Source organism: Hypanus sabinus, chromosome 8 (genome assembly GCF_030144855.1).
Source record: "Hypanus sabinus isolate sHypSab1 chromosome 8, sHypSab1.hap1, whole genome shotgun sequence".
Taxonomy (NCBI): domain Eukaryota; kingdom Metazoa; phylum Chordata; class Chondrichthyes; order Myliobatiformes; family Dasyatidae; genus Hypanus; species Hypanus sabinus.
The window spans coordinates 151,989,812-152,013,818 of NC_082713.1; the positions used below are offsets into that span (position 1 = coordinate 151,989,812).

Here is a 24,007-nt window from a genome sequence, read left to right on the forward strand (position 1 = left end):
TAAATGTAACCTTGACTACAGTTACAGTGGCTTATGAGATCTGCCTCGGTGGCTCACAAAAATGAAAGTGGTTCAAAGACGAGACTGCAGATGGTGGAAACTGGAGCAAAATTAAATAAACTGCTGAAAGAATTTGGCAAGTCAGGCAGCATGTATAGTGGGAAATGGACAGCTGAAGGGTCACAATGCAAAACTCCGACTGTACATTTCCCTATACAAATGTTGCCTAATCTACTGATTTTGTCAAGCAGTTGTTTTTTTTGATGATAATTTCAACTGCATGGCCACTTTCTGGTCTAACTCCATTTATAAGTTTTCAGATAACACAACTGTTCTGGGCCAGATCTTAAACCACAATGAGAAAGAGTACAGAAAGGAGATAAACAGCCTAATGGCCTGGTGTCAAAGCAACTACCTCTCCCTCAATGTTAGCAAAACCCCAGCTCACCACTGACACCAGGAAGTTGGGGGGGGGGGGGGGGAGATACAATTCCAGCTGTATCAAAGTTCAAAGTAAATTTATTATCAAAGTACATATACATTGCCATGTACAACTCTGAGATTCAGTTTCTTGCAGACATATTCAATAAATTAATAGAATAATAACCATACAGAATCAATGAAAGATTTGCCAACTTGGACATTCAACCAGTGTGCAAAAGACATCAAACTATGCAAATACAAAAATAAATAAATAAATAATAAGCAATAAATTCTGTGAACTTGAGACGAAGAAAGTGAGTCCATAGTTTGTGGGAACAGTTCAGTGACGGGGTGGTGATATTTTCCCTTTTGGTTCAAGAGCCTGATGGTGAGTTCTAGGGCACCCATACCACCTTCCTGAGGGTGGCAGCAAGAGGACAGCATGACCTGGGTGGTGGAAGTCCCTGCCAACGGATGCTCCTTTCCTGTGATAACGCTCCATGTAGATGTGCTCAATGGTTGGGAACGCTTTAGCCATGATAGACTAGGCCATATTCACTACTTTCTACAGCATTTTCCATTCAAGGGCATTGGGGTTTCCATACCAGGCTGTGACTGATGCAGCCAATCAATATACTCTCCACCACATGTCTACAGAAGTTTGTCAAAGTTTCAGATGTCATGCCAAATCTTCACGAACTCCTAAAGTAGTCGAGATGTAGCTATGCTTTCTTCGTTATTGTACTTATGTGCTGGGCCCAGGACAAGTCCTCTGAAATAACACCAGGGAACTTAAAAGTTGTTGATCCTCCAATGACTCCAGGTATCAATGATGCCAAGATGGAGATTGTTGAGAGTTTTTAAGTTCCAAGGTATTAATATATCAGTCATTTCCTCTTCTTCCCCCCCCCACCCCATTCATCAAGGAGAAGATACAAAAGCTTAAGAACACACATCACCAGGCTAAGGGTCAGCTTCTAGCCCATGTTTTAACACTTTAACATGCACCTTACAAAATAAACTCTTGATCTCTCAATCTAGCTCTGGATCATCCTCCACTGCACTTTCTCTATAATTCTAAATGTAAATCCTGTGTTGTTCTAACACCTGTTGTACCACCTCAACATACTAGTGCTTTGAATATGCTGTCTGGAAGGCATGCAGTTAAAAGCTTTTCACTGCATCTTGGTAAATGGTACATTAGTAAACCAATTACCAAAACAAAATATTGATTGTGAATCTTTAAAGGTTGCAAGAGAGATAGTGAGCACCTTTCATAGCTGTTATAATTGTTTTGTCAAGTAAATCTTTCAGCTATTATTATATGTTAATTCAGTTTGGAAGCAAGTGAAAGGGAAGTGCTATTAGTTTGTGAGAAACATTATCTGCTTACATTGCATTTCACAGGAAAGTACTGTATATTGGAAAAAATCCAAGTCATTCCAACTAACTTATCCAAAAGTGCGTTTTTTACTAGCAAAATTGATCAGATCTACTCCTATAAGAATTATATCAGTTATTTACAAACAAAATATACATATAACACTTCCACAGGATCAAAATTTTTTTATTGAGGATCAGACTGATGTATTTTCAGCACTTTGTATTCAGATTTACATTATTTATAAAAATTCTTTATCTGTAGAAGAATCTTAATGACAATGACAGAAGTCTCAGTAAGTGATTTAAAACTCATCTTTCAGACATGTATAGTAAAATTTATGAAGTGACTTCTATGATGTTTACAGTCATTGGAGTGTATTAAAGCAGATTTAAATTTAATAATAAATTTCAAAGCAAACTGGATAAAAACATGAAGAAAACAGTAGAGCAATGGGAAGGGATAAGTCTTTCAAATAACTGCAAGACATAATGGGCCGAAGAACTTCTTTTGGTACTATATGATTCTATAAACTAAACTTACTTTAATTCTACTGAATGAAACACTTGCACCATTCCCTGTCCCAAGATGTTGCAAAGTCCCAAGATGTTCCAAAGACAGTTTTCAGCCAAGTATTTCTGAAGTGCATTCATTGTTTCAATAAAGGAAACACAGTAGTTAATTTGCACAGAGCAAGCATTCACAAGTAGCAACGTAATAATGATTAAATGATCTATTTCACTTTTGTGTGGTTGTACGATAAATAATGATGAGACTCCAGGGTAACTTTCAAATTTGACTTGGAATCTTTCACATCTGCCAGAAAAGGGAGATGGGGAATTGGTTTAATATCTAATCTGAAAGAGTGATTTCTTTAATACAACAGTGAAGTATCAGCCAGTTTCTCCTCGTGCTCTGAAATATATGTGGAGTTAAGACCACAAAGGGTAAAGCCTTCCCTGCAACTGAGCACATCTACACAGAGCGCAATTGCAGGAAAACAGCATCTTTTGTCAAGGGCCCCACCACCCAGACCGTGCTCTCTTCTCACTGCTGCCATTAGGAAGAAAGTACAGGAGCCTCAGAACCTGCACCACCAGGTTCAGGAACAGTCATTATCCCTCAAACTTCAGGCTCTTGAACCAGAGGGGAATAACTTCACCCAGCTTCACTTCCCTCAATACTGAACTGTTCCCATAAACTATGGACTTACTTTCAAGGACTCTTTATCTCATGTTCAAGATTTGTTTATTTATTACTATTCTTTCCTCTTTCTCTCTCGTACTTACACAGTTTGTTGTCTTTTGCACATTGGTTGTTTGTCCGTCCTATATGGGTGCTGTCCTTCATTGATTCTATCGTGTTTCTTTGTACTTGCTGTAAATGAATCTCGGGTGACTGGTGTACTTTGATAATACACTTACTTTGAACTTTAAGACACAACAGGAACCACAGCTGACAGCAAAGAACTTCTCTTTTGACACTACAAGTGTGAGACACCAACACCACCAACATAAGTTGTTTACTTAACAGCAAAATAATCCTACTTCCATAAACTCCAGACAAACATGTTACAGATCTAATAGGGTAACAAATTATTCCTCAAAACATTTGGCTAAAGAGACAGCAGTAGTCAAATCTTCTGTATTGTTAGCAAGATTAAGTTATTATTCTAGTAATATATAAATTTCTGAAGGCTCTGATTTTATAGAAAATTAAATAACCCATAGAGTTATCGAGTTCTACAGCCCAGAAACAGGCCCTTCAGCCCATCTGGTCCATACCAAACTGCTACTCTGCCAAGCCCTGCCTGTACTTATCTAACTTCTCTTAAATGCTGAAATGAAACCCACATCAACCACTTCCACTGGCAGCTTGTTCCACACTCTCACCACCCTCTGAGTGAAGTAGTTCCCTCTCATGTTCCCCTTAAACATTTCACCTTTCACCCTTAATCCATGACCTCCAGTTCTAGTCTCACCCACCCTCAGTGGAAAATGCCTGCTCGCATTTATGCTATCTATACCCCTTATAAAATCTCCCCTCATATTCCTACACTCTAGAACGATCCCTAAAAACAAAGTCAATAGTTAAAATGCACTTTTGTTACTAGCTTATTCTGATAAATTGCTATTATTCTGTGCTATATAACTTGTTAGAGTATTATTGGTCTTGGCTTTGTATTAATGGTGGAATTATCAACATTCACCATCATTATTCAACTGCAATTTTGGAGTAACTTAACATCACAGAAATTCAGAGGTTGCTGGCAGGGATAAACTATACACCTAGGATTCAATATTTAAATTTTCAACCCTGCAATCAACAGTAAACACTAGACTGGTGTATATTTAAATTCTTTATAAACTAGTCCCTTCTTAAGTCTTGCAAGTTTTGCAGCTAGTTTAGCTGTCTAAATTAACTTTTCATCACATCTACTTCTTAGCCAATCCATTAGGTCTAGTATGGCTTATTTGCACTTGCTTTTGAAGTGCCTAGAAGTCCTACTAGAGGATACATAGACTTTACCAAAGATGGAGCAGGCAATGCATGACAGGAAATATGTGTTGGTTATTTGTGATACTGTGCATCGTTCAGTTTGCACTGTACATAGATTAACACATATCTGAACTCCTGGAAGCTCCTCCTCCATTCTGAGCAATCATGGTTTTGGATTTCCACCAGCTAGAAAAGATATGCAATGTTTTCAAGCCAGCTTCAAAACTACTCTTGAATCTTGAAATATGTCTTCTGTGCTCCCAACCTTTTCTTGCCATGGACCAATACCATTAAGCAAGGGCTCTGTGGACAACAGATTGGTAACCCCTGAGCCAAGACCAGTGTTTCTTTCAGAAGTCTGGCATTAGGCATTTAAACCGAACAATCCATTGGTCAGAATAGCCCGTGCTCTGGTGACAATCCCATGCTATATGAAACCACAGCCTCAAAAAAACTTTTACTTAAACCTTTGCTTTTTGTGCAGTTCCTTTATGTAAATATTTCAAATTAAATTTAAAAATTATTTTAATAACCTTATGGCACTTCAGCTATTTGCGCCACATCGGCAAATTCCAAAACTATTTAGCACTCTTGACATTCTACCAATGAGAGTTTGTTTAAAGCGACTGGACACAAAGCTAAACTGATGACCCCCATTGTTACTGGGCTCTGGTATTCCAATGAACTGTCACCTAATAAAAGCAGATGTGGGGAAATAAATAAGTTTCCACTGTAAAAAATCTCAAGTCTTGATGTTGTGGAGAATGTCTCCCATTTCCACCACATTCTGCTGTGGTAAACAACAATCTGTCAGTTTTTCACAGGCTACAAACTCTGAACCACTGTTTTGCTTGGGAAATATTGCTGCATTGGGATATTACTAATGTACATTCAGATCTGATAAGCAATTCAAATGTTCTTCTGTTCTGAGATAATTCCATGATATTGCAGATGTGTGACAACTTCAACTGGGCACCACAGCAAGGATGGTTTTAACTGGATATACACAATTATTAAAAAAAATTTAAAAATCAACATTCCAAGCAGCAGTATTTATTGCAATATGAATACAACAGTATTATATTTCAACCTTGGAAACAAAAACTGTATACCGTATATGTATTATACATCTACATGCAGTTTATGTTTTGACGTTTAAAAGAAAACACATAGCTACTGAATTCACTAACCTCAGAGGGTCTTGTAGAACTGCTTACATAAAGCAAACAACACAAATGCGCTTCAAGATGCTTCAACTTGAAGCACAACTCACACACATTCTACACGGATACCCTGGAAGTCATAAAGGATCAAAAACATCTTAAGTCGCTGATACCCCTCACTTTTTGTGTGTGTTCTTTTTTTACCTAAATTACCAATTCCTGCCTTATAAAAAGTATTTTTCCTTTAGTCTCCTCCCCCCCCACCACACTCATTAATAAGGGGAAGCATTCATTTCCAGACCTCGCCATAACAAATCCCCAAGATTGTTAGTTTTTTTTTGCCGATTAACGTTCAATTATTCCTAACCATAAAGTCAAAGACAATGACAAAGATAAATTATTTACTCATTACTGTACGAATATAAGTATTTCAAAAACTTACAGTATTATTGCAAATATGGTATTTCCTGCAAATTTCTTTTGTATCGGTGCTACGCTGTGAAAATGTTTACTGGGAAAGTAAATTGAAAGGTGTAAAGATGGTCAAGTATATTAAAACAAATCGCTTGCAAAAAGTTGTATTTCTTCAAAACAATCACATCAGCAGTGTTTTAATAGAGGCAGGATTGGAGAGCGGCGACATTGTGGAACTGCAGCGAGAAGTAAAGATATAAACACAGCCGGCTGTGCTGCAGAGGGCAAGGGCCCGGTTACAGCTGGCTCCTCTCCTCGCTGCCCGCCGTGAGCCCCAGGCGATGCCGGCGCCGGCGCCGGCTCCTCGGGCTGACCGAGCGGGGCCCCCATTGCTCAGCCGCCTACCCGCCCCCTTTCTCACCTTCTCGATATTTCTTGCGCAGCTTTCTGTGGACATTCTTCACCACCCCGGAGAGTTTCTCCTGCTCCCGTTTCCTGTCGCCCTCGGAGGCCGCTGTCTGGCCGCCGACAAGTGTCGTTCGATCGGCCGCCTCAGCATTGCACCCACCGACAGCCTCCTCCATGCCGCTGGCCGATCGGCTCGGCTCGGCTCAGTTCGGCTGCGCTCGGCTCCGCTCGGCTCCAGCCCCGCCTCCTCCCCTCCCGCCCGCTGTCTGTCTCCGTGTCGGTGCAAGTCAAATTCATCTAATTGGTGTGGAAGTATAAAGGTGTTTCTTCAATTAGGGCCACTTTTGACTACTTGACATCTTGAAAAGTGAAATTTCTTGAAACTTTATTGTGTTTATGTTATAACCTTTATTTTAGGCTCTGGAATGAAGACCAGATCTTGGCGTTGATCAACCTAATTTTGTATAAGAGCACTTGACTCTAGAAAATAAGTTCAGATCAATATTACTAAACAAAACTTCATTCCCCATCAAAATATGCGCTGTGCTGGTAATGACAAAATACTTTAGACATTGAAAAACAATGGTTTTAATTTAACACTAATTCTAACAAAACATCTGTCCAACTAGAAGAAGCAACACTTACAATTAAAAACACATCCTTACAGTCTACACTACTTATCAAAATTTTATAATAGATCACAGTTTTTAAGGCAGGCAGCCAGAGAACTTTGTTGTAAACACCCACGCGAAACATGAACATAGACAGCCCAGCCAAACTAGGCATTCACAAACAAGAAAAAAATCTGCTGATGCTGCAAATCAACATAATAAAAAATACTGGAAGAACTCAGCAGGCCAGGCAGCATCAATGGAAAAGAGTAAAGTTGACATTATGGGCCAAGACCCTTCATCAGGATTGGTTCACTCTTTTCCGTAGATGCTACCTGGCCTGCTAAGATTCTCCAGCATTTTGTGTGTATAAACTAGGCTTATTTAAAAAAAAACACACACTTACAAAACAGCTGCCTAATTCTCTTCAACTCTAGAATAAGCAGCAATTCAAATTTCAAACAGATTATAGAGATTATGGCAACATGAGTGAATCTGCAGATGCTGGAAATAAATAAAAAACATGAAATGCTGGCAGAACTCAGCAGGCCAGACAGCATCTATGGGAGGAGGTAGTGACGACGTTTCAGGCCGAAACCCTTCATCAGGAGTGAAGTAACATGGGATGGTCGAGGGGGGATAAGAAGTGGGGGGAGGGATAAAGTAGAGACCTGGGAAGTGATAGGCTGGAGGGAAATGGGCTAGGGGAAGGTGGAGAATTATGGGAAATAAAAGAGAAAGAAAGGTAGGGCTGGGGGAGAGATTATAGCGAGTGGGGGGGGGGGGGAAGAGAGAGAAAGAGAACCAGACTAAAATAATAGATAGGGATGGAGGTAAGGGTGGGGGGCAGGGGTATCAACGGAGGTCAGTGAGTTGGATGTTCATGCTGGCAGGTAGGAGGCTACCTATACGGGAGATAAGGTATTGCTCCATCGACCTGCGTGTGGCCTCATCTTGACGGTAGAGGAGGCCATGGACAGACATGTCTGAGTGGGAGTGTTCTGTGGAATTGAAGTGTGTGGCCACAGGGAGATCCCGCCACTGCTGGAGGACCGAGCGCTGGTGTTCGGCGAAACGGTCTCCCAGTCTGCGGCGGATCTCCCCAATGTATAAATGGCCACATCGGGAGCACCGGATACGGTATATCACACCAGTTGACTCTCAGGTGAAGTGGTGCCTCACCTGAAAAGACTGTCTGGGGCCTGGGATGGTGGTGAGGGAAGAAGTGTGGGGGCAGGTGTAGCACTTCTTCCATTTGCAGGGATGAGTGCCCGGAGGGAGATCCGTGGGAAGGGATTGGGGGGATGAATGGACAAGGGAGTCGCGTAGGGAGTGATCCCTGTAGAAAGCCGAGAGTGCGGGGGAGGGGAAGATGTGGTTGGTGGTGGGATCACATAGGAGGTGGCGGAAGTTACGGAGAATTATGTGTTGGATCTGAAGGCTGGTAGGATGATAGGTGAGGACCAGGGGGACTCTATCCCTGGTGGTCTGGCGGGGGGGGATGGGTTGAGGGCAGAGGTGCGTGAAATACGGGAGATGCGATGGAGGGCAGAGTTGATAGTGGACGAAGGGAAGCCCTTTCTTTAAAAAAGGAAGACATCTCCTTTGTCCTAGAATGAAAGGCCTCATCCTGAGAGCAGATGTGGCAGAGGTGGAGGAATTGGGAGAAAGGGATAGCATTTTACTCCCACTCCGACATATCTGTCCATGGCCTCCTCTACCGTCAAGATGAGGCCACACGCAGGTCGATGGAGCAATACCTTATCTCCTGCCTAGGTAGCCTCCTTCCTGCCGGCATGAACATCCAACTCACTGACCTCCGTTGATACCCCTGCCCCCCACCCTTACCCCCATCCCTATCTATTATTTTAGTCTGGTTCTCTTTCTCTCTCTTTTTCCCCCCTCGCTATAATCTCTCCCCCAGCCCTACCTTTCTTTCTCTTTTATTTCCCATAATTCTCCACCTTCCCCCCAGCCCATTTCCCTCCAGCCTATCACTTCCCAGGTCTCTACTTTATCCCTCCCCCCACTTCTTATCCCCCCTCGACCATCCCATGTTACTTCACTCCTGATGAAGGGTTTCACCCTAAACGTCGTTATTACCTCCTCCCATAGATGCTGTCTGGCCTGCTGAGTTCTGCCAGCATTTCGTGTTTTTTATAGAGATTATTATTTTTTAACTGTTCATAAGAGAGAACACTTTTTAACACTGACAAAACATTTACTCAACCCTCTACACACTTGGTTTGATCGGTAAGACTTACTGCATGAAACATTCACAGTAATCTCAATAACTCTGAAAAAAGCAGCAGTTAAAATTTGAGGCACCTTCTTATAGTCTCCATAAGTGAAGCCTCAGGAAGATCGATGAAGGTTATTCTGTTCTCGTTGCTGGCCTACTGATATGCTGGTGGGGTATTCTCCGCTATAAGACTTTGTACGGCCTATCTTTCAGCAGCCCTTTTGTTTCTTTGATTAACTCTCCACTGTCATCTCTTCAGTCTCTGTTCGCACTTGGTAATTGTGAGAAGATTTTGAAGTTTTCCTGTCTCCCTTCCTTTTTAGTATCTCTTTTTTTTTCTCTTTCCAATGTACGGCTGATATTTCACCAGGTCTTCTTTAATTGTGTCACTGTATTTTTTATGATTGGTCTGTGATGATTTCAGGGCCATCTTGTCAGCTTCACCACCAGTTGTATGATGGTAAAGACGTGAGATGGTAATGACATTTTTCACTTATTAAAGAAAAACGTGGCTCAGCCTCACATTTGCTAACTTGACTGGATAACTAGCTTGTAAACATAATTTAATTACAATAAAGTGAAGTTATTTATTTCTCAGTTAAAACGCTCAAAATAATAACATAATAGAACACATAATAAACATACTTTCAGATCAGGAGGTATAAACCTTTAAGTTATTCACATTTCTGGACTTCAAAATATCAGTCTTCTGCCAGGACAGCACAAGCTCCCCTGTCCCTTCTCATTTCCATGGCAACCACATAAGCAGTTGTTTGAAAAAATGTGATTGGTCTCTGAAACTGTTGTGTGCTGGGGATAGTGGTTCTTTGTCATTAAAAAATGTACAAATTGTATAAAAAGTAACCCATATGATTTTGACTGCCATGTGTTTAAAAGTTCTTGTGAGAAAATACAAACTAAAAGTTTGATTATTTTAGTACTTACTAATACTTTATTTTGAAGACAACGTTACAAAGTCTGGATAAGATACAAGTGCAAAAGAGAGAAATTCTGACACATTCAAGTTTTTAATTCATTTAAAAATTAAGAAAATATTATTTAGGAAGAATACTGAAAGAAATTTAGGTCTATCATTACCTAACCTGAAACTACAGTACTTGTTTTTGTAAAAGCTATTTTTTTCTTGAAAATCAACTCCAGAGGCAAAAAAGTTACCCTAATTAAAGAATCACCGGTAAGAATTTCAAAGCAAAAATTGAGGCGAGCTTAATATTCATTGCATCCTGAGTTTGTCCCTGCACAACAAACTTTAGTTTTGCTTCAGCTCCAAATACCTAACCCATATTGAATCAGCCATCTAAATTTTTTGCGATTAAACCGTCAAAGTCTGTGTACTCAGCAGTGAGTTTGTTACTGCCTAATTCTCCAAAGGTATTCTACCAGCTATAAGGCTCGAATCAGGAATGTTATAGAATGCTTTCCACTTGCCTGGATATGTGCAGTTGCATGAACATGAGAAACTTTACATCAACTAGTTCAAAGCAATCATGCTATCAGCACTTCAGTCACAGGTGTAAATTCCATCCCCTCCTTTACCAGCATACTAAGGCTGCTGTAGGTTTTTTTCCCAATCAAAAATGACACTTCAATGTTCCATTGTAAACTAAACAGTACCCGTCATATCCATCTATTTATTTATTTATCTATCTATTTATTTATCTATCTATCTATCTATATCTATCTATCTATTTATTTATCTATCTATCTATCTATCTATCTATTTATTTATTTATCTATCTATCTATCTTTTTATTTATCTATTTATTTATTTAGGATCTGGGCATCACTGGCTAGGCCATCATTTATTGCCCACTCCTAATTTCTGGAGAAGGTGGTGGTGAGTTGCCTTCTTGAGTCCTTCGAGCATTCACAACAGCTGTTAGGATTTAGATCCGACAGTGATGAAGGACCAACAATATATCTCCAAGAAAAGCACTGCCAATGACATTTTCCATCACATTGTTGAAGAATGAGAATGAATTGATTTGGTGATATCCAGATTGGAATTGTACTGCTTCTGGTGAATAGATCATATTTGGACAATTTTCCACATTGCAGATATCTAATGTAATTGTACTATAAAAGCTTTGCTAGAGGCAAAACTAATTCGAGATACCAAGTCTTTTGTACTACCGCCAAATATTGTCACTTAATGATCTCATATTCAATTAACTCAGTCAATTTTGATATTACCAAGCTTGAATGGAATAGTATGAAGATTGGCTACTGAAATGATAAAGATCTAAGGAAGAAGTTGAGATGGATCATTCGACAAGCCTTGTCTATGGACTCACATGCTGAACCCTACTATTGTTGAGGATGGGGTGTTCGCAAAGCCTCACCCATCAGCTATCTTTTAAGGTGTCTCGCACCCTTCACAATTTGTTGTAAGGAGACTGCACAGTCATTGGCTCAATGGTTGTGAGATGAGTATCTGTACCTAATGCTGCTTTTCTTGGGTGTTTAGCATGTTTGTAGTCCTGTGTATCAGCTTCACAAGCTTAGCAGGTTTTTAGGTTTGCCTTATGTAGCTTGTGACATGTCCTTATACACTCTGCAATGAAATAAGCTTGATTCTTTGCATTGATGGTAATAACAGAGTGAGGGAAATGCAGGGCAATATTATTCCATGGCACTTCCTTTCCAATTTTGAGCTACAAGATTCGCTCCAAGTCTCTGCATTTAGCTCAAATGTAGTGTCTCACAACATGGTGAAAGGTGTCATTCATATGAAGACTGAACTTTATCTCCATAAGGACTGTGAGGTGGTCATTTTTACAGTGTTATTGCAGACTGATATACTTACCAGAAATAGATTGGTGATTATGAGGTCATGTAAATTTACACCTCCAGTTGAATCATTCACTACATGCCACAAATCCAACCTGACAGTTACAGTATATCCTTCCCAACAGACGAACACAAGAACATAAGAAATAGGAGCAGGAGTAGGCTATCTGGCCCATCAAGCCTGCTCCACCATTCAATAAGATCATGGCTGATCTGACCACAGACTCATCTCCACGTACCTGCCTTTTCCCCATAACCTTTAATTCCCCTACTATGCAAAAATCTATCCAACTTTGTCATAAATATATTTGCTGAGGTAACCTCTACTGCTTTATTGGTCAGAGAATTCCACAGATTCGCCACTCTTTGGGAAAAGCATCTCCTCCTCATCTCGATCCTAAATTTACTCCCCTGAATCGTGAGGCTATGTCCTCTACTTCTAGTCTCACCTACCAGTGGAAACCTGGTGGTTCTCCCAATGATGGTGCTACCAAGCCTTTCTTGGTGATAAACATTGAAGTTCCCCATCCAAGGACACTCTGTTACATTCAATACTTCCTTGCAGTGCTGTTTCAACATGGATGAACACTGATTCATCAAATGAGCGAAGATGGAAGGTAGTTTCAAAAATGTGTTTCTTTGCTACGTTTGGTCTGATCCACAAGAATTCAGGAGTCAACATTAAAGAACACATCAGCATATGCTTGCCTAGTGTGCCTAGCTCTCTTAACTTTGACCCAGTCCTAAGATGTTATTGGGAGAACTTGGTGAGGACAACATTACAAGTGACATTTACCGTTTTTCATTGTTATTTAGTCAAAATACTTTCAGCATTGCTTATTGGAAAACTGACAGCATAGGTTCCAGGAGAAGAATACCACATTCTTATGCCCATGAGGGACAAGCCTTGTCAGTGATGCCATATCCACAGATGGAGAAGGAAACAATTAGACATCAAATTTATTTAGATTTCTAGTTTGCTGAGGAGCATTCCATTCTCATAAATTGATTGTTCAATGATTCTATTAGACATCTTGATCAAAATTAAGTATTGTGTTCTGTGATGATTGCTGTGTATGCTCAAAACAACAGCACAGTTTTTAGTAATCTAATTGCTTCTGTGATCAAAATATATTTTAATCAATATCTCTTGACAGGTTACAATGCCAAATGAGTTACTAAATAGGAAATTATTCAAATGGTTAGTGTTCAGAAAATCAAACTTACAGATATCTTCCAGTAAGATGACAGCACGTTTGGACATAGTGGACTCCCATGGGCCAACCAAAAGTGCTCCTTCCTTTGCCAAGTATTTTTTTATGATCACAAGACAATATTAGACTCCAAGAACTTTGGGTACTGCAGGTCTACACCATCAGAGAGCTGTCCGTTAATCAGAGTAGCCAGTCGGCGTGGCGGAGGAGCCAAATTAGGTTTGGATGAGCTGCCTGCTACTCAAAGATGTCAGAGTTGGTGCGTGAAGGGCATGCAGTGTATCTGAGGGTGATTGTCTTGGATGTCTCTCTTGCGATTGCAAGGCCCTGTTGGACATTGATAATGTAAGATGCTGCAGGCCTGTTTCCCTTGTTTGGTGATGCGAAAGGTGGCGTGGAAGCTGTGTAGCTTGGGTGTAGTGAGGATGATGCCTCAAGCAGCAGGCTTGCCTGCTGCTGCTGTCCAGGAGAGGAGACGGCAGGGCAACATGGCGTACAGCGCTCGGTTGCGGGCTGGCCATTCCATGCTGCCCCCAGTGTTCAATCAGTGCAATAATGGGCTGGATTGCGCGCTGCACATGTTATTTCTGGGAACTGTACCATTAATTTGTGGGGTATGTCACTCAGGGTATGATAATTAAACTTGATTTTGATTTGATTTGAAATCCACTTTAGAATTATTGCCTTGAGTTGGCAAATTATCTTAGAAGATTTGAAAACTCCTCCATATTTCTTTTTCTATGGTGCAGCTTCTGGAGTTTTCCTGCAGAGGACTGGGAAAATAATTTAAAAAAGGTAATTTTGCTCTTGAGTTGAAAATGACACTGGTAAGGCTGCTTTTGTTGGCCTTACTAACAATAGATTAAGTTTCATAGGATCCTTAAGGATGTAAAGGAAGAGATTTTCAGTTGAAGCCCATATCAAAGTAATAATTGACAAGCATGTATTTCTTGTATCTGGTACACTATTCATTATGGTGCTTTTAGCACTCTTATGGCCAGCTTTTTATAGCAGTTTGCTGAGAGAGTGGCTGGGATTTACAGGAGTGTATTGGCTGCTGCATAAAGCATCTTAATAGGAAGGTATATCGTACTACAGCAAGCAATAAAATTGTGCAGGCAATATGACTTCTATCAGGGCTTCCAGGATCTCAAATGTAGTTGCTGATTAACAAGCGAGCAGGTGGAAGGGCATTCATTTTCTCAAAAGTGTGATCTAAATTAGTCAATAGGTGGCAGTAATTGTCAAATCCACCAGCAAGGTCCTCAGGATGCGGCTGCATTGCAGAAAGTGTGATCAGACATTACAGCAAACTTTTTTGAGTATTGTACAACAGTTTACTTCTGATTCTTACATCTGCTATTAAGTACTAAATTCTGTCTTGTTCCTTTTATCTAGTCATTGATAGAAAAGCCACAGTTAAGAGAAATTGCAGTTCTATTCAAAGTACATATATGTCACTATACAACCCTAAGATTCACTTTCTTGTGGACATACTCAATAGATCCATAATAGGTTAATAACCAGAATAGAATCAATGTACCAAATTTTACCAAGTTGGGTGTTTAACCAATATGTAAAGGACAACAAACTGTGGAAATACAAAATGAAAGAAGTAATAATAATAATAATAATAATAATAATAATAATAATAATAATAATAATAATAATAATCAATATCAAAAACATGAAATGAATAAACCTTGAAAATGAGTCCATATATTGTAGGAACATTTCAATGATAAGGCAAATGAAGTTGAGTGAAGTTACCCCCTTTGGTTCAAGAGCCTGATGGTTGAGGGGTAATAACTGATCCTGAACCTGGTGGTATAAGTCCTGTATCTTCTTGCTGATGGCAGCAATGAGAAGAGAGCATCCTGGGTGTTGGATGTCCCTGATGATAGATGCCATTTTACTGCGACAAGGCTCCACACAGACGTGCTCAATGGTGGTGAGAGCTTTACCTGTGATGGACTGGGCCAACTCCACTATTTCTTGTAAGATTTTCTGTCCAAGGGCATTGATGTTTCCATACCAGGCTGTGATGCACCCAGTCCACTACACATCTATAGAAGTTTGTTAAGGTTTTAGATGTTATGCTGAATCTTTGCAAAATCCAAAGGAACTAGAGGTGCTGCTATGCTTTCTTCGTAATTGCACTTATGTGCTGGGCCCAGGACAGGTGCCTTGAAATAGTAACACTAAATTTAAAGTTTCTGGCCCTCTCTTCCTCTGATCCTCTCACTAGGACTGGCTCACAGGTCTCTGGGTTCTTCCTCCTGAAATCAATGATCAGCTCCTTGGTCTTGCTGACTTGGGCGATTTCAATTTGCAGATACCATACATTGGGAAAATCAGGTTGAAACTGAATCCCGAGAGAGTGAATTTCTTGAAAGGAGAAGGCCTTTTAGAGCAGCTCATGGTCGAGCCCACAAGGGATCAGCTATTCTGTATTGGGTGTTTTGCAATGAACCGGAATTGTTTGGAGAGCTTGTGAAAGAACCCTTGGGGAAAGTGATCATAATATGATAGAATTCACCCTGCAATTTGAGAAAGAGAAGCAAAAGTCGGATGTATCGGTACTACAGTGGTGAAAAGGGAATTACAGAGGAATGAGAGAGGGTCTAGTCAAAACTGATTGGGAAAGAACAAGGCAGGGACGATGGCAGAGCAGCAATGGCTGGGATTTCGAAGCAGTTAAGAAGGCACAGGATATATACAGAACATCGCAAAGAAGAAGAAATATTCTAGACAAGATGACACAACTATGGCTGACAAGGGAAGTCAAAGCCAACATGAAAGTCAAATTGAGGGCATATAGTGGAGCAAAAATTAGTGGGAAGTTAGAGGATTGAGAAGCTTTTAAAAACCAACAGAAAACAACTAAAAAGTCATTAAGAAAGAAAGATGGAATGCAAAGGTAAGCTAGCCAAAAATATTAAAGAGGATACCAAACATTTCTTCAGATACGTGGTGTAAAAGAGAGGTGAGAGTGGTTATCGGTCCACTAGAAGATGATGCTGGAGAGGTAGCAAGCGGGGACAACAAAATGGCAGATGAACTGAATATGTATTTTGCATCAAACTTCACTGTGGAATACACTAGATAAATAGATACTTTATTGATCCCAAAAGAAATTATAGTGTCACGGTAGCATTAAAAATGCACAGATATACAAATTTACCAATATTAGAAGGGGGATAAAATTTTTTTTTACCTCCAACAACCTAGCAGGAGAGGGATTATCACTTCCTCGGCTGTAGGTTGACTCATTATAGAGCCTAATGGCTGAGGGTATGAATGACCTGATATAGCGCTCTTTGGAGCAGTGCAGTTGTCTTAGCCTTTTACTAAAAGTGCTTGTTCAACCAAGGTGGCATGCAGAGGGTGAGAAGCATTTTCCAGAACTGCCAGGATTTTTGTAGGGTCCTTTGTTCTACTACAGTCTCCAATGTGACCAGTTTGACTCCAATAATAGAGCCAGCCTTTCTAATTAGTTTATTGAGCTGTTAGCATCACCCATGTTGACCCCATTGTCCCAGCACACCACCACATAGAAGGTTGTATCGGTGACAATTAACTGGTAGAACATGTAATGGAGAGGTCTGCATATTCCAAAAGGACCTCAGCCTCCCCAGGAAATAGGGGCAACTCTGGCCCTTCTTGTACACAGCACTCAAGTCTGTCATCCACATACACCCCCAGGTACTTGTACGTCCTCATCACATCCACGTCCTTGTCATCAATAGTAATAGGGAGCATTATAGGTTTAGTTTTCCTAAAGTCAATCACCATCTCCTCTGTCTTACTGATGTTGAGCTGCAGATGATTCAGCTTGCACCATTTGACAAAGTGCTCCATAGGGCCCTGTATTCATCCTCCTGTCCTCCCTTTATACACCCAACTATTGCTGAGACATCAGCGAATTTCTGCAGATGACATGACTCAGACTTGTATCTGAAGTCCCAGGTATACAGGGTAAACAGGAAGGGAGACAATACAGTCTCCTGTAACTCCCCACTGCTGCTTACAGCCACGTCTGACACACAGATCTGAAGCTGCACAAACCGTGGTCTGCCAGTCAGGTAGTCCATTATCCAGGATCCAATAGAAATGCCCATCTGTATTGAATGGAGCATTTCCCCCAGCAATGAGGGTTGAAAGGTATTGGAGGCATTTGAGAAATCCAAAAAAATATGGTTCTCGCAGTGCTGCTCTGCTTATCCAGATGGGAGCATGTTCAGCAGGTAGATGGTAGCATTGTTGACTCCAATGTGCTCCTGGTAGGCAAACTGCAGGGGCTCGAGGGCTGATCTGACCAGGGGTTGCCAGTGAGCTAGGACCAGCCTCTCTAGGGTCTTCATGATGTGTGAGTTCAGGGCCACCGGACGGTAGTCATTCAAGACTTTTGGTTGGCCCTATTTGGGTACTGGGACCACACATGATGCTTTCCACAGAACTGGGACCCTTTCCAGGCTGAGACTCAGATTGAAAATGCACTGGAGAACTCCACACGGGCTGCTCAGCACACTCCTTCAGGACCTTGGAGTTCCCACCATCTGGTCCAAATGCTTTGCTGTGCCTGAGTTTCCCCAGAGCCCTTCTCACCCGCTCAGTGGTGAAGGTGAGTCCATGATGACTTTACTAGGGAGAAGGTTCTTGGGAAACTGAAAGATCTGAAGGTAGGTATGTCACCTGGACCAGGTGGTGCACACCCCAGTGTTCTGAAGGAGGTGGCTGAAGAAATTGTGGAGGCATTATTGATGATCTTTTAAGAATCACTCTGGAATGGTCCTGGAGGAATGGAAAATTGCAAACATAACTGCACTCTTCAAGAAGGGAGAGAGACTGAAGAAAGTAAATTGTAGGTCAGTTAGTCTTACCTCAGTGCTTGGGAAGACGTTGGAGTCAATTGTTGAGGATGAGGATTCAGGATACTTGGAGGTAAATGATAAAATATGCCATAGTCAACACGGTTACTTAAGGTGAAATCTTGCCCAACAAACCTGTTGGAATTCTTTGAAGAAATAACAAGCAAGATAGACAAAGGAGAATCAGTTAGTGTTGTGCACTTGGATTTTCAGAAGTGCTAACAAGTTAAGAGCCCATGGTATTACAGGAAAGATACTAGCATGGATAAAGCAGTGTCTGATTGACAGGAGGGAGAGATTGGGGAAAAGAGAGCCTTTTCTGGTCGTCTGCTGGTGACTAGTAGTGTTTCTCACTACTAGTCTATGTTAGGACCGCTTCTTTTTATGTTATATGTCAATGACTTGGATGACAGAATAGATGGCTTCATGGCACAGTTTATGGATGATACAAAGATAGGTGGAGGGTCAAGTAGTTTTGAGGAAGTAGAGATGCTACAGAAGGACATATACAAATTAAGAGAATGGACAAAGAGGTGGCAGATAGAAAACTCTGTTGGGAAGTGTATGGTTACGCACTTTAGTAGAAGTAAAGGCATAAACTATTTTCAAAATGAAGAGAAAATTCAAAAATCTGTGGTGCAGAGTTGGGAGTCCTTGTGCAGGATTCCCTAAAGGTTAACTTGCAAGTTAAGTTGGTGGTGATGAAGGTTAATGTGATGTTGTCATTCATTTCAAGAGGACTACAAATGTAATGTTGAGGCTTTATAAAGTATTGGTGAGGTATCACTTGGAGTATTGTGTGCAGTTTTGGCCCCTTATCTAGGGTAGGATGTGCTGTCAATGGGGAAGGTTAGGATCATGCAAATGGGGAAGTGAAGTTAGAATCAATTCCAGAGCCATATCTTCCTGGCTGTGGTCAGAAGTTTTGAAGTGACCCTGTCCTGGATATATTCAGATCCTGTTGTTCATTGCTGGAATCTGCATGGATCCCAGCAGGCAAGTCAGACTCAAAAATTCCCCAGCAAAATGCCAGTCTTTTGAGTGGAGATTTACTGTCTGTGGAATAAGTAAGTTATTATTTTAAAATATTTTACATTACTTATATGTTTTAATGATTTGTAAGATTTTCTATGTATTGTTTGTCAGTTGTTTAAAAATCCCATTTTAAAAATTGTCTATTTTAATATACATTTAACATGTTTGAATGCCAAACGTGAAACAAAAGAAACAACATCATAGTTTTGATAAAAGTAAAAATGCCTCCTGCCAGGTCTGGTTTATTCGGGGGTTGTAGCGGTTGCAGTACTGCTGCCTGAAGCCTCATTACTGCCAAAGCCTCACTTTCTGCTTCCCAGGGCCAGTGAAGTGGATCCTCACTACCCAGCTCAGCAAGGACCATGAGTACCAATTCCAGATTGTGGGATTGGCCAAATGCAAAATGCCAAATAATCTTTCTGAATTATAGATCATTCTCTAAGGACTACCTGTGGTTTTCTATTGCCTGCTTTATCATTTGTTTTAAAAAAAAGCAGTTATGTTCTTGCATATGCTTACATTGAAGAATGTGCTGCATAAACCAGAATGAAAGATAATGATCTATAAGAATTCTATTCCCTTCCATAAATGCTGCCTGACTTGCTAAGTTCTTCCAGCATTTTGTGTGTGTTGTTTCTTAAACTCTATGTTCTATAAGAAGAGTTAGACTGATTACGTAGGTTTGTACAGATCAGCATCAATTGTGGGCTAAAGGGCCTGTACTGTGCTTGCTCCTTCATGTTCTATGTTCCATGGGGAGAAACAGAGCAGCTGGGAGTCTGAAATAAGAACAGAACACAGTGAAAATTGGCATGAAATTGAGCAGCATCAATTGAAAGAGTTAAGGAGATGCCATTACCTCATGTGGAAGGTTCAACCAAACAGTGTTCTTTTTGACACCACCCACATTTTTCCTTTATCAATTTACAATTTTGCTTCCTTCTTTTAATACCTTACAACTTGAAATCATGTTTCAAAGTATTTCTGTACCTGTTGTTCACATGAATTCACGGCATCTATGCAGGAATTAAACTATATTTTATGTAGATTCTGCTCCAGTTTTGAAACAGGGATTTACGCCAATTACTGTATTTCTTTCCCTGTGTCTGGCATAATTTCTGAACTAGTGCAATCTTTGAAATTTGGAAACATAGTATTAATTTTAATTAACTGTAACATTGTCTTATTTAAACTGCCTGCATGAAGGATTTATTAAGTCAAAAGTGACCTTTGTAACTGCTCCTGTATAATGTATTCAGCCTCTCTTGATGTCAGCATATTGGTCACCAGAGACTGTGAGGAGTCATAACGTTGTCTGCCTCAGACCATAAAGGACACATACAACACAGAGAAGTTCTAATCCAGACCACTGAGGAGAGTTTGCAATCTGTCATTTCTATAAATATTACTTTCATAATGTTATCATAACAAAATAAGGACTGAATACTGAGAGATTCTTCTAAATCTATTTTTTACTGAATTGTTCATAGGTTTTCCGTGTATAATTAAGATAAAAGCTTTGCAGTATTAGTAGCTTTTACAGTTAAAAAGATATATTGAAATCATAATAGACCATAAGACCATAAAACATAGGAGCAGAATTAAGCCATTTGGTCCATCGAGTCTGCTCTGCCATTCAATCATGGCTGATCTTTTTCTCCCCTCCTCAGCCCCACTCCCTAGCCTCTCCCCACAACCTTTGATGCCATGTCCAATCAATAACCTAACAAGCTATGCCCAATGACCTGGCCTCCACAGATATGTGGTAAAAAAAATTACACAAATTCACCACCCTTTGGCTAAAGAAATTCCTCTGCACCTCTGTATTAAATGGATGCCCTTCTATCCTGAGGCTGCGCCCTCTTGTCCTGGACTTCCCCAGCCATTGGAAACATCCTTTCCACATCGACTCTGTCTAGGCCTTTCAACATTCAAAAAGTTTCAATGAGATCCCCCCTCACCCTTCTAAATTCCAGTGAGTACAGACCCAGAGCTATCAAATGCTCCTCATACAATAACCTGTTCATTCTCAGAGTCATTCTTGTGAAACTCCTCTGAGCCCTCTCCAATGCCAACATGTGTTTACTTAGATGAAGAGCCCAAAACTGTTCACAGTACTCTGGGAGAGGCTTCAGCATCACATCCCTGCTCTTGTATTCTAGGCCTCTTGAAATGAATGCTAACACTGTATTTGCCTTCCTTAGCACTGACTTAATTTGCAAGTTAACCCTTAGGGTGCTCTGCACAAAGACTCCCACATCCCTTTGCATCTCAGATTTTTAGATTTTCTGCTACCAAAGTGCATGACCATGCATTTTCCAACACTGTGTTTCATTTGCCACTCTCTTGCCCATTCTCCTAATCTGTTTAAGTCCTTCTGCAGCCTACCTGTTTCCTCCACACTACTTGCCCCTCCACCAATCTTTGTATCCTCTACAAACTTGGCAACAAAGCTATCTATTCCATCATCTAAATCATGATATATAGCATAAAAAAGAAGTGGTCCCAACACCGACGTCTGTGGAACACCACTAATCATCGGCAGCCAACCAGACAAAGATCCTTTTATTCCCAGTCTCTGCCTCCTACCAATCAACCAATTCTCTAACCATGCAGGAACTTTCCTGTTACACCATGGGTTCTTAACTTGGTAAGCCAACTCATGTGTGGCACCTTGCCAAAGGCCTTCTGAAAGTCCAAATGTACAACATCCACTGCATCCCCTTTATCTATCCTACGTGTAATCTCCTCAAAGAATTCCAGCAGGTTTGTCAGACAAGATTTTCCCTTAATGAAACCATGCTGACTTGTCTTATCTCATCCTGTGTCACCAAGTACTCCATCACCTCATCCTTAACAATTGACTCTAACATCTCCCCAACCACTGAGATCAGGCTAACTGGTCTATATTTGCCTTTCTGCTGCCTTCCTCCTTTCTTAAAGAGTGGAGTGACAATTGCAATTTTCCAGTCCTTTAGCACCATACCAGAGTCCGGAGATTTTTGAAAGATCATTACTAATGCCTCCACAATCTCTACTGCTACCTCTTTTAGAACCATAGGTGCAATTCATCTGGTCTGGATGACTTACATACCCTTAGGTCTTTCAGCTTTTTGAGCACATTCTCCCTTGTAATAGAAACTGCACTCACTTCTCTTCCCTCATCCCCTTCAATGTCTGGAACACTGTTAATGTCTTCCACAGTGAAGACTGATGAAAAATACTCATTTAGTTCATCTGCCAACTTCTTGGCCCCCGTTATTATTTCTTTGTCCTCATTTTCTAGCAGTCCTCTATCCACTCTCATCTCTCTTTTATCTTTTACATACTTGAAAAAAGCTTTGACTATCCACTTTGAAATTGCTCACCAGCGCTTACTTTCATATTTCATCCTTTCCTTCTGAATGATTCTTCTAGTTGCTCTCTGTATGGTTTTAAAAGCTTTCCAATCCTCTGTTTCTCCCTCTAATTTTGCTTTGATGTCTGGGGAATGAGGGGAAGGAGGATAGCTGGAAGGTGATAGGTGAAGCCAGGTGGGTGGGAAAGCGGAAGAGCTGGGGAGGAAGGAGTCTGATAGGAGAAAGGGAAGGAGGAGTAGACTCAGGGGGAAGTGATACGCAAGTGAAGAGAGGTAAGAGGACAGAGTAGGGAACAGAACAAGGGGGAAGGGGGAGGGAAAATTATTTTACCGGACGGAGAGATTGGTTTTTATGCCATTGGTTGGGAAGTCAACCAGATGGAACATAAGGTGTTGATCCTCCATTTTTAATTTATTATTTTCAGTGATTTATCTGCCGGTAGAATAATACAGGAAAGAATGATATGAACATAAAATCACCACTATTTGCCACTTTCTCCATTGCAGACTGAAAAAAAAGGAGGCGCAATAACAGAGGACGTTATCACTCACTGAAACTTTCAGACTTACACAGTGGTATCGGAGTTGCTGCGAATTGTGCTGTTCCCTTTATTGGGAACTACCTTAAAGAAGCAAATAGTTGTGTGTACTTTTATGGCTGCAGTAGTAAGCACTGTGCAGTTTAAGAAAAATTGTTTTGAAACATAGAAATGTAAAAAACCTACAGCACAATACAGGCCCTTCAGCCCACAAAGTTGTGCCAAACATGTCCCTCCCTTAGAAATTACTAGGCTTACCCATAGCCCTCTATTTCTCTAAGCTCCATGTACCCATCCAAAAGTCTCTTAAAAGACCCTATCGTATCAGCCTCCAGCACTGTTGCTGGCAGCCCATTCCACGCACTCACCACTCTCTGAGTAAAAAACTTACCCGACATCTCCTCTGTATCTACTCCCCGACACCTTAAACCTATGTCCTCGTGTGGCAACCATTTCAGCCCTGGGAAAAAGCCTCTGACTATCCACACTGCTATTGTCATCTGTTAGCTGTGAAAGAGGGCCAAGTACTTTAATGGTTGAAGATTTGGCCAGTTCGAATTTCCAGATTTAAGATATTAAGTTTCTCCTCAGTCTGTGCTTGATAACGAGCAATAAATGATATTAGTTTGTTTTGAAAAGTCATTAATAGCTGACATTAAATAATTTTAAGAACCATTATTTTGAGAACTGAATTATAGCTAAGAATCCCTGTCCTTGAACTATCAATGATATAAGGGTAGATTCTTAAGCAAGAGCGACAGTGATATATTCATTAAAGAGACTTGGTTGGGAGAAAGGCAGAGAGGACAGTCCAGCTAGGGCTCAGATGTTTCTGATGTCATTGAATGACGTACAAAAGAGGTAGTGGAGATGCAATAACGCTCAGGGAAAATATCAGACTCTTAAGGCATTTTGAATGGCTCATCTAGGAAGGCAAGATGGTAGAGCTCAGGAATAAAAATGATATAATCATTATGAAAGGGTTATGCTACTGCTTTCCCAGTAGCCAGTGGGAGTTAAAGGAGCAAATATGTAAGA

At 40.6% G+C, this 24,007-nt stretch overlaps 1 protein-coding gene across 2 annotated transcripts in view; it reads right to left on the bottom strand.

Moving 5' to 3' along the window:
- Positions 1-6,512, bottom strand: part of bmt2 (base methyltransferase of 25S rRNA 2 homolog) — a 75,584-nt gene extending 69,072 nt beyond the window's left edge. The window contains exon 1 of one of the 2 annotated variants that reach the window (XM_059978252.1): positions 6,302-6,512. In XM_059978252.1, the coding sequence (XP_059834235.1) occupies positions 6,302-6,464 (163 nt within the window). In that variant the 5' untranslated portion in view covers positions 6,465-6,512. The remainder of the gene's footprint in view (positions 1-6,301) is intronic. The other variant, XM_059978253.1, reaches the window with a different exon arrangement.
- Between the last annotated feature and the right edge of the window lie 17,495 nt (positions 6,513-24,007).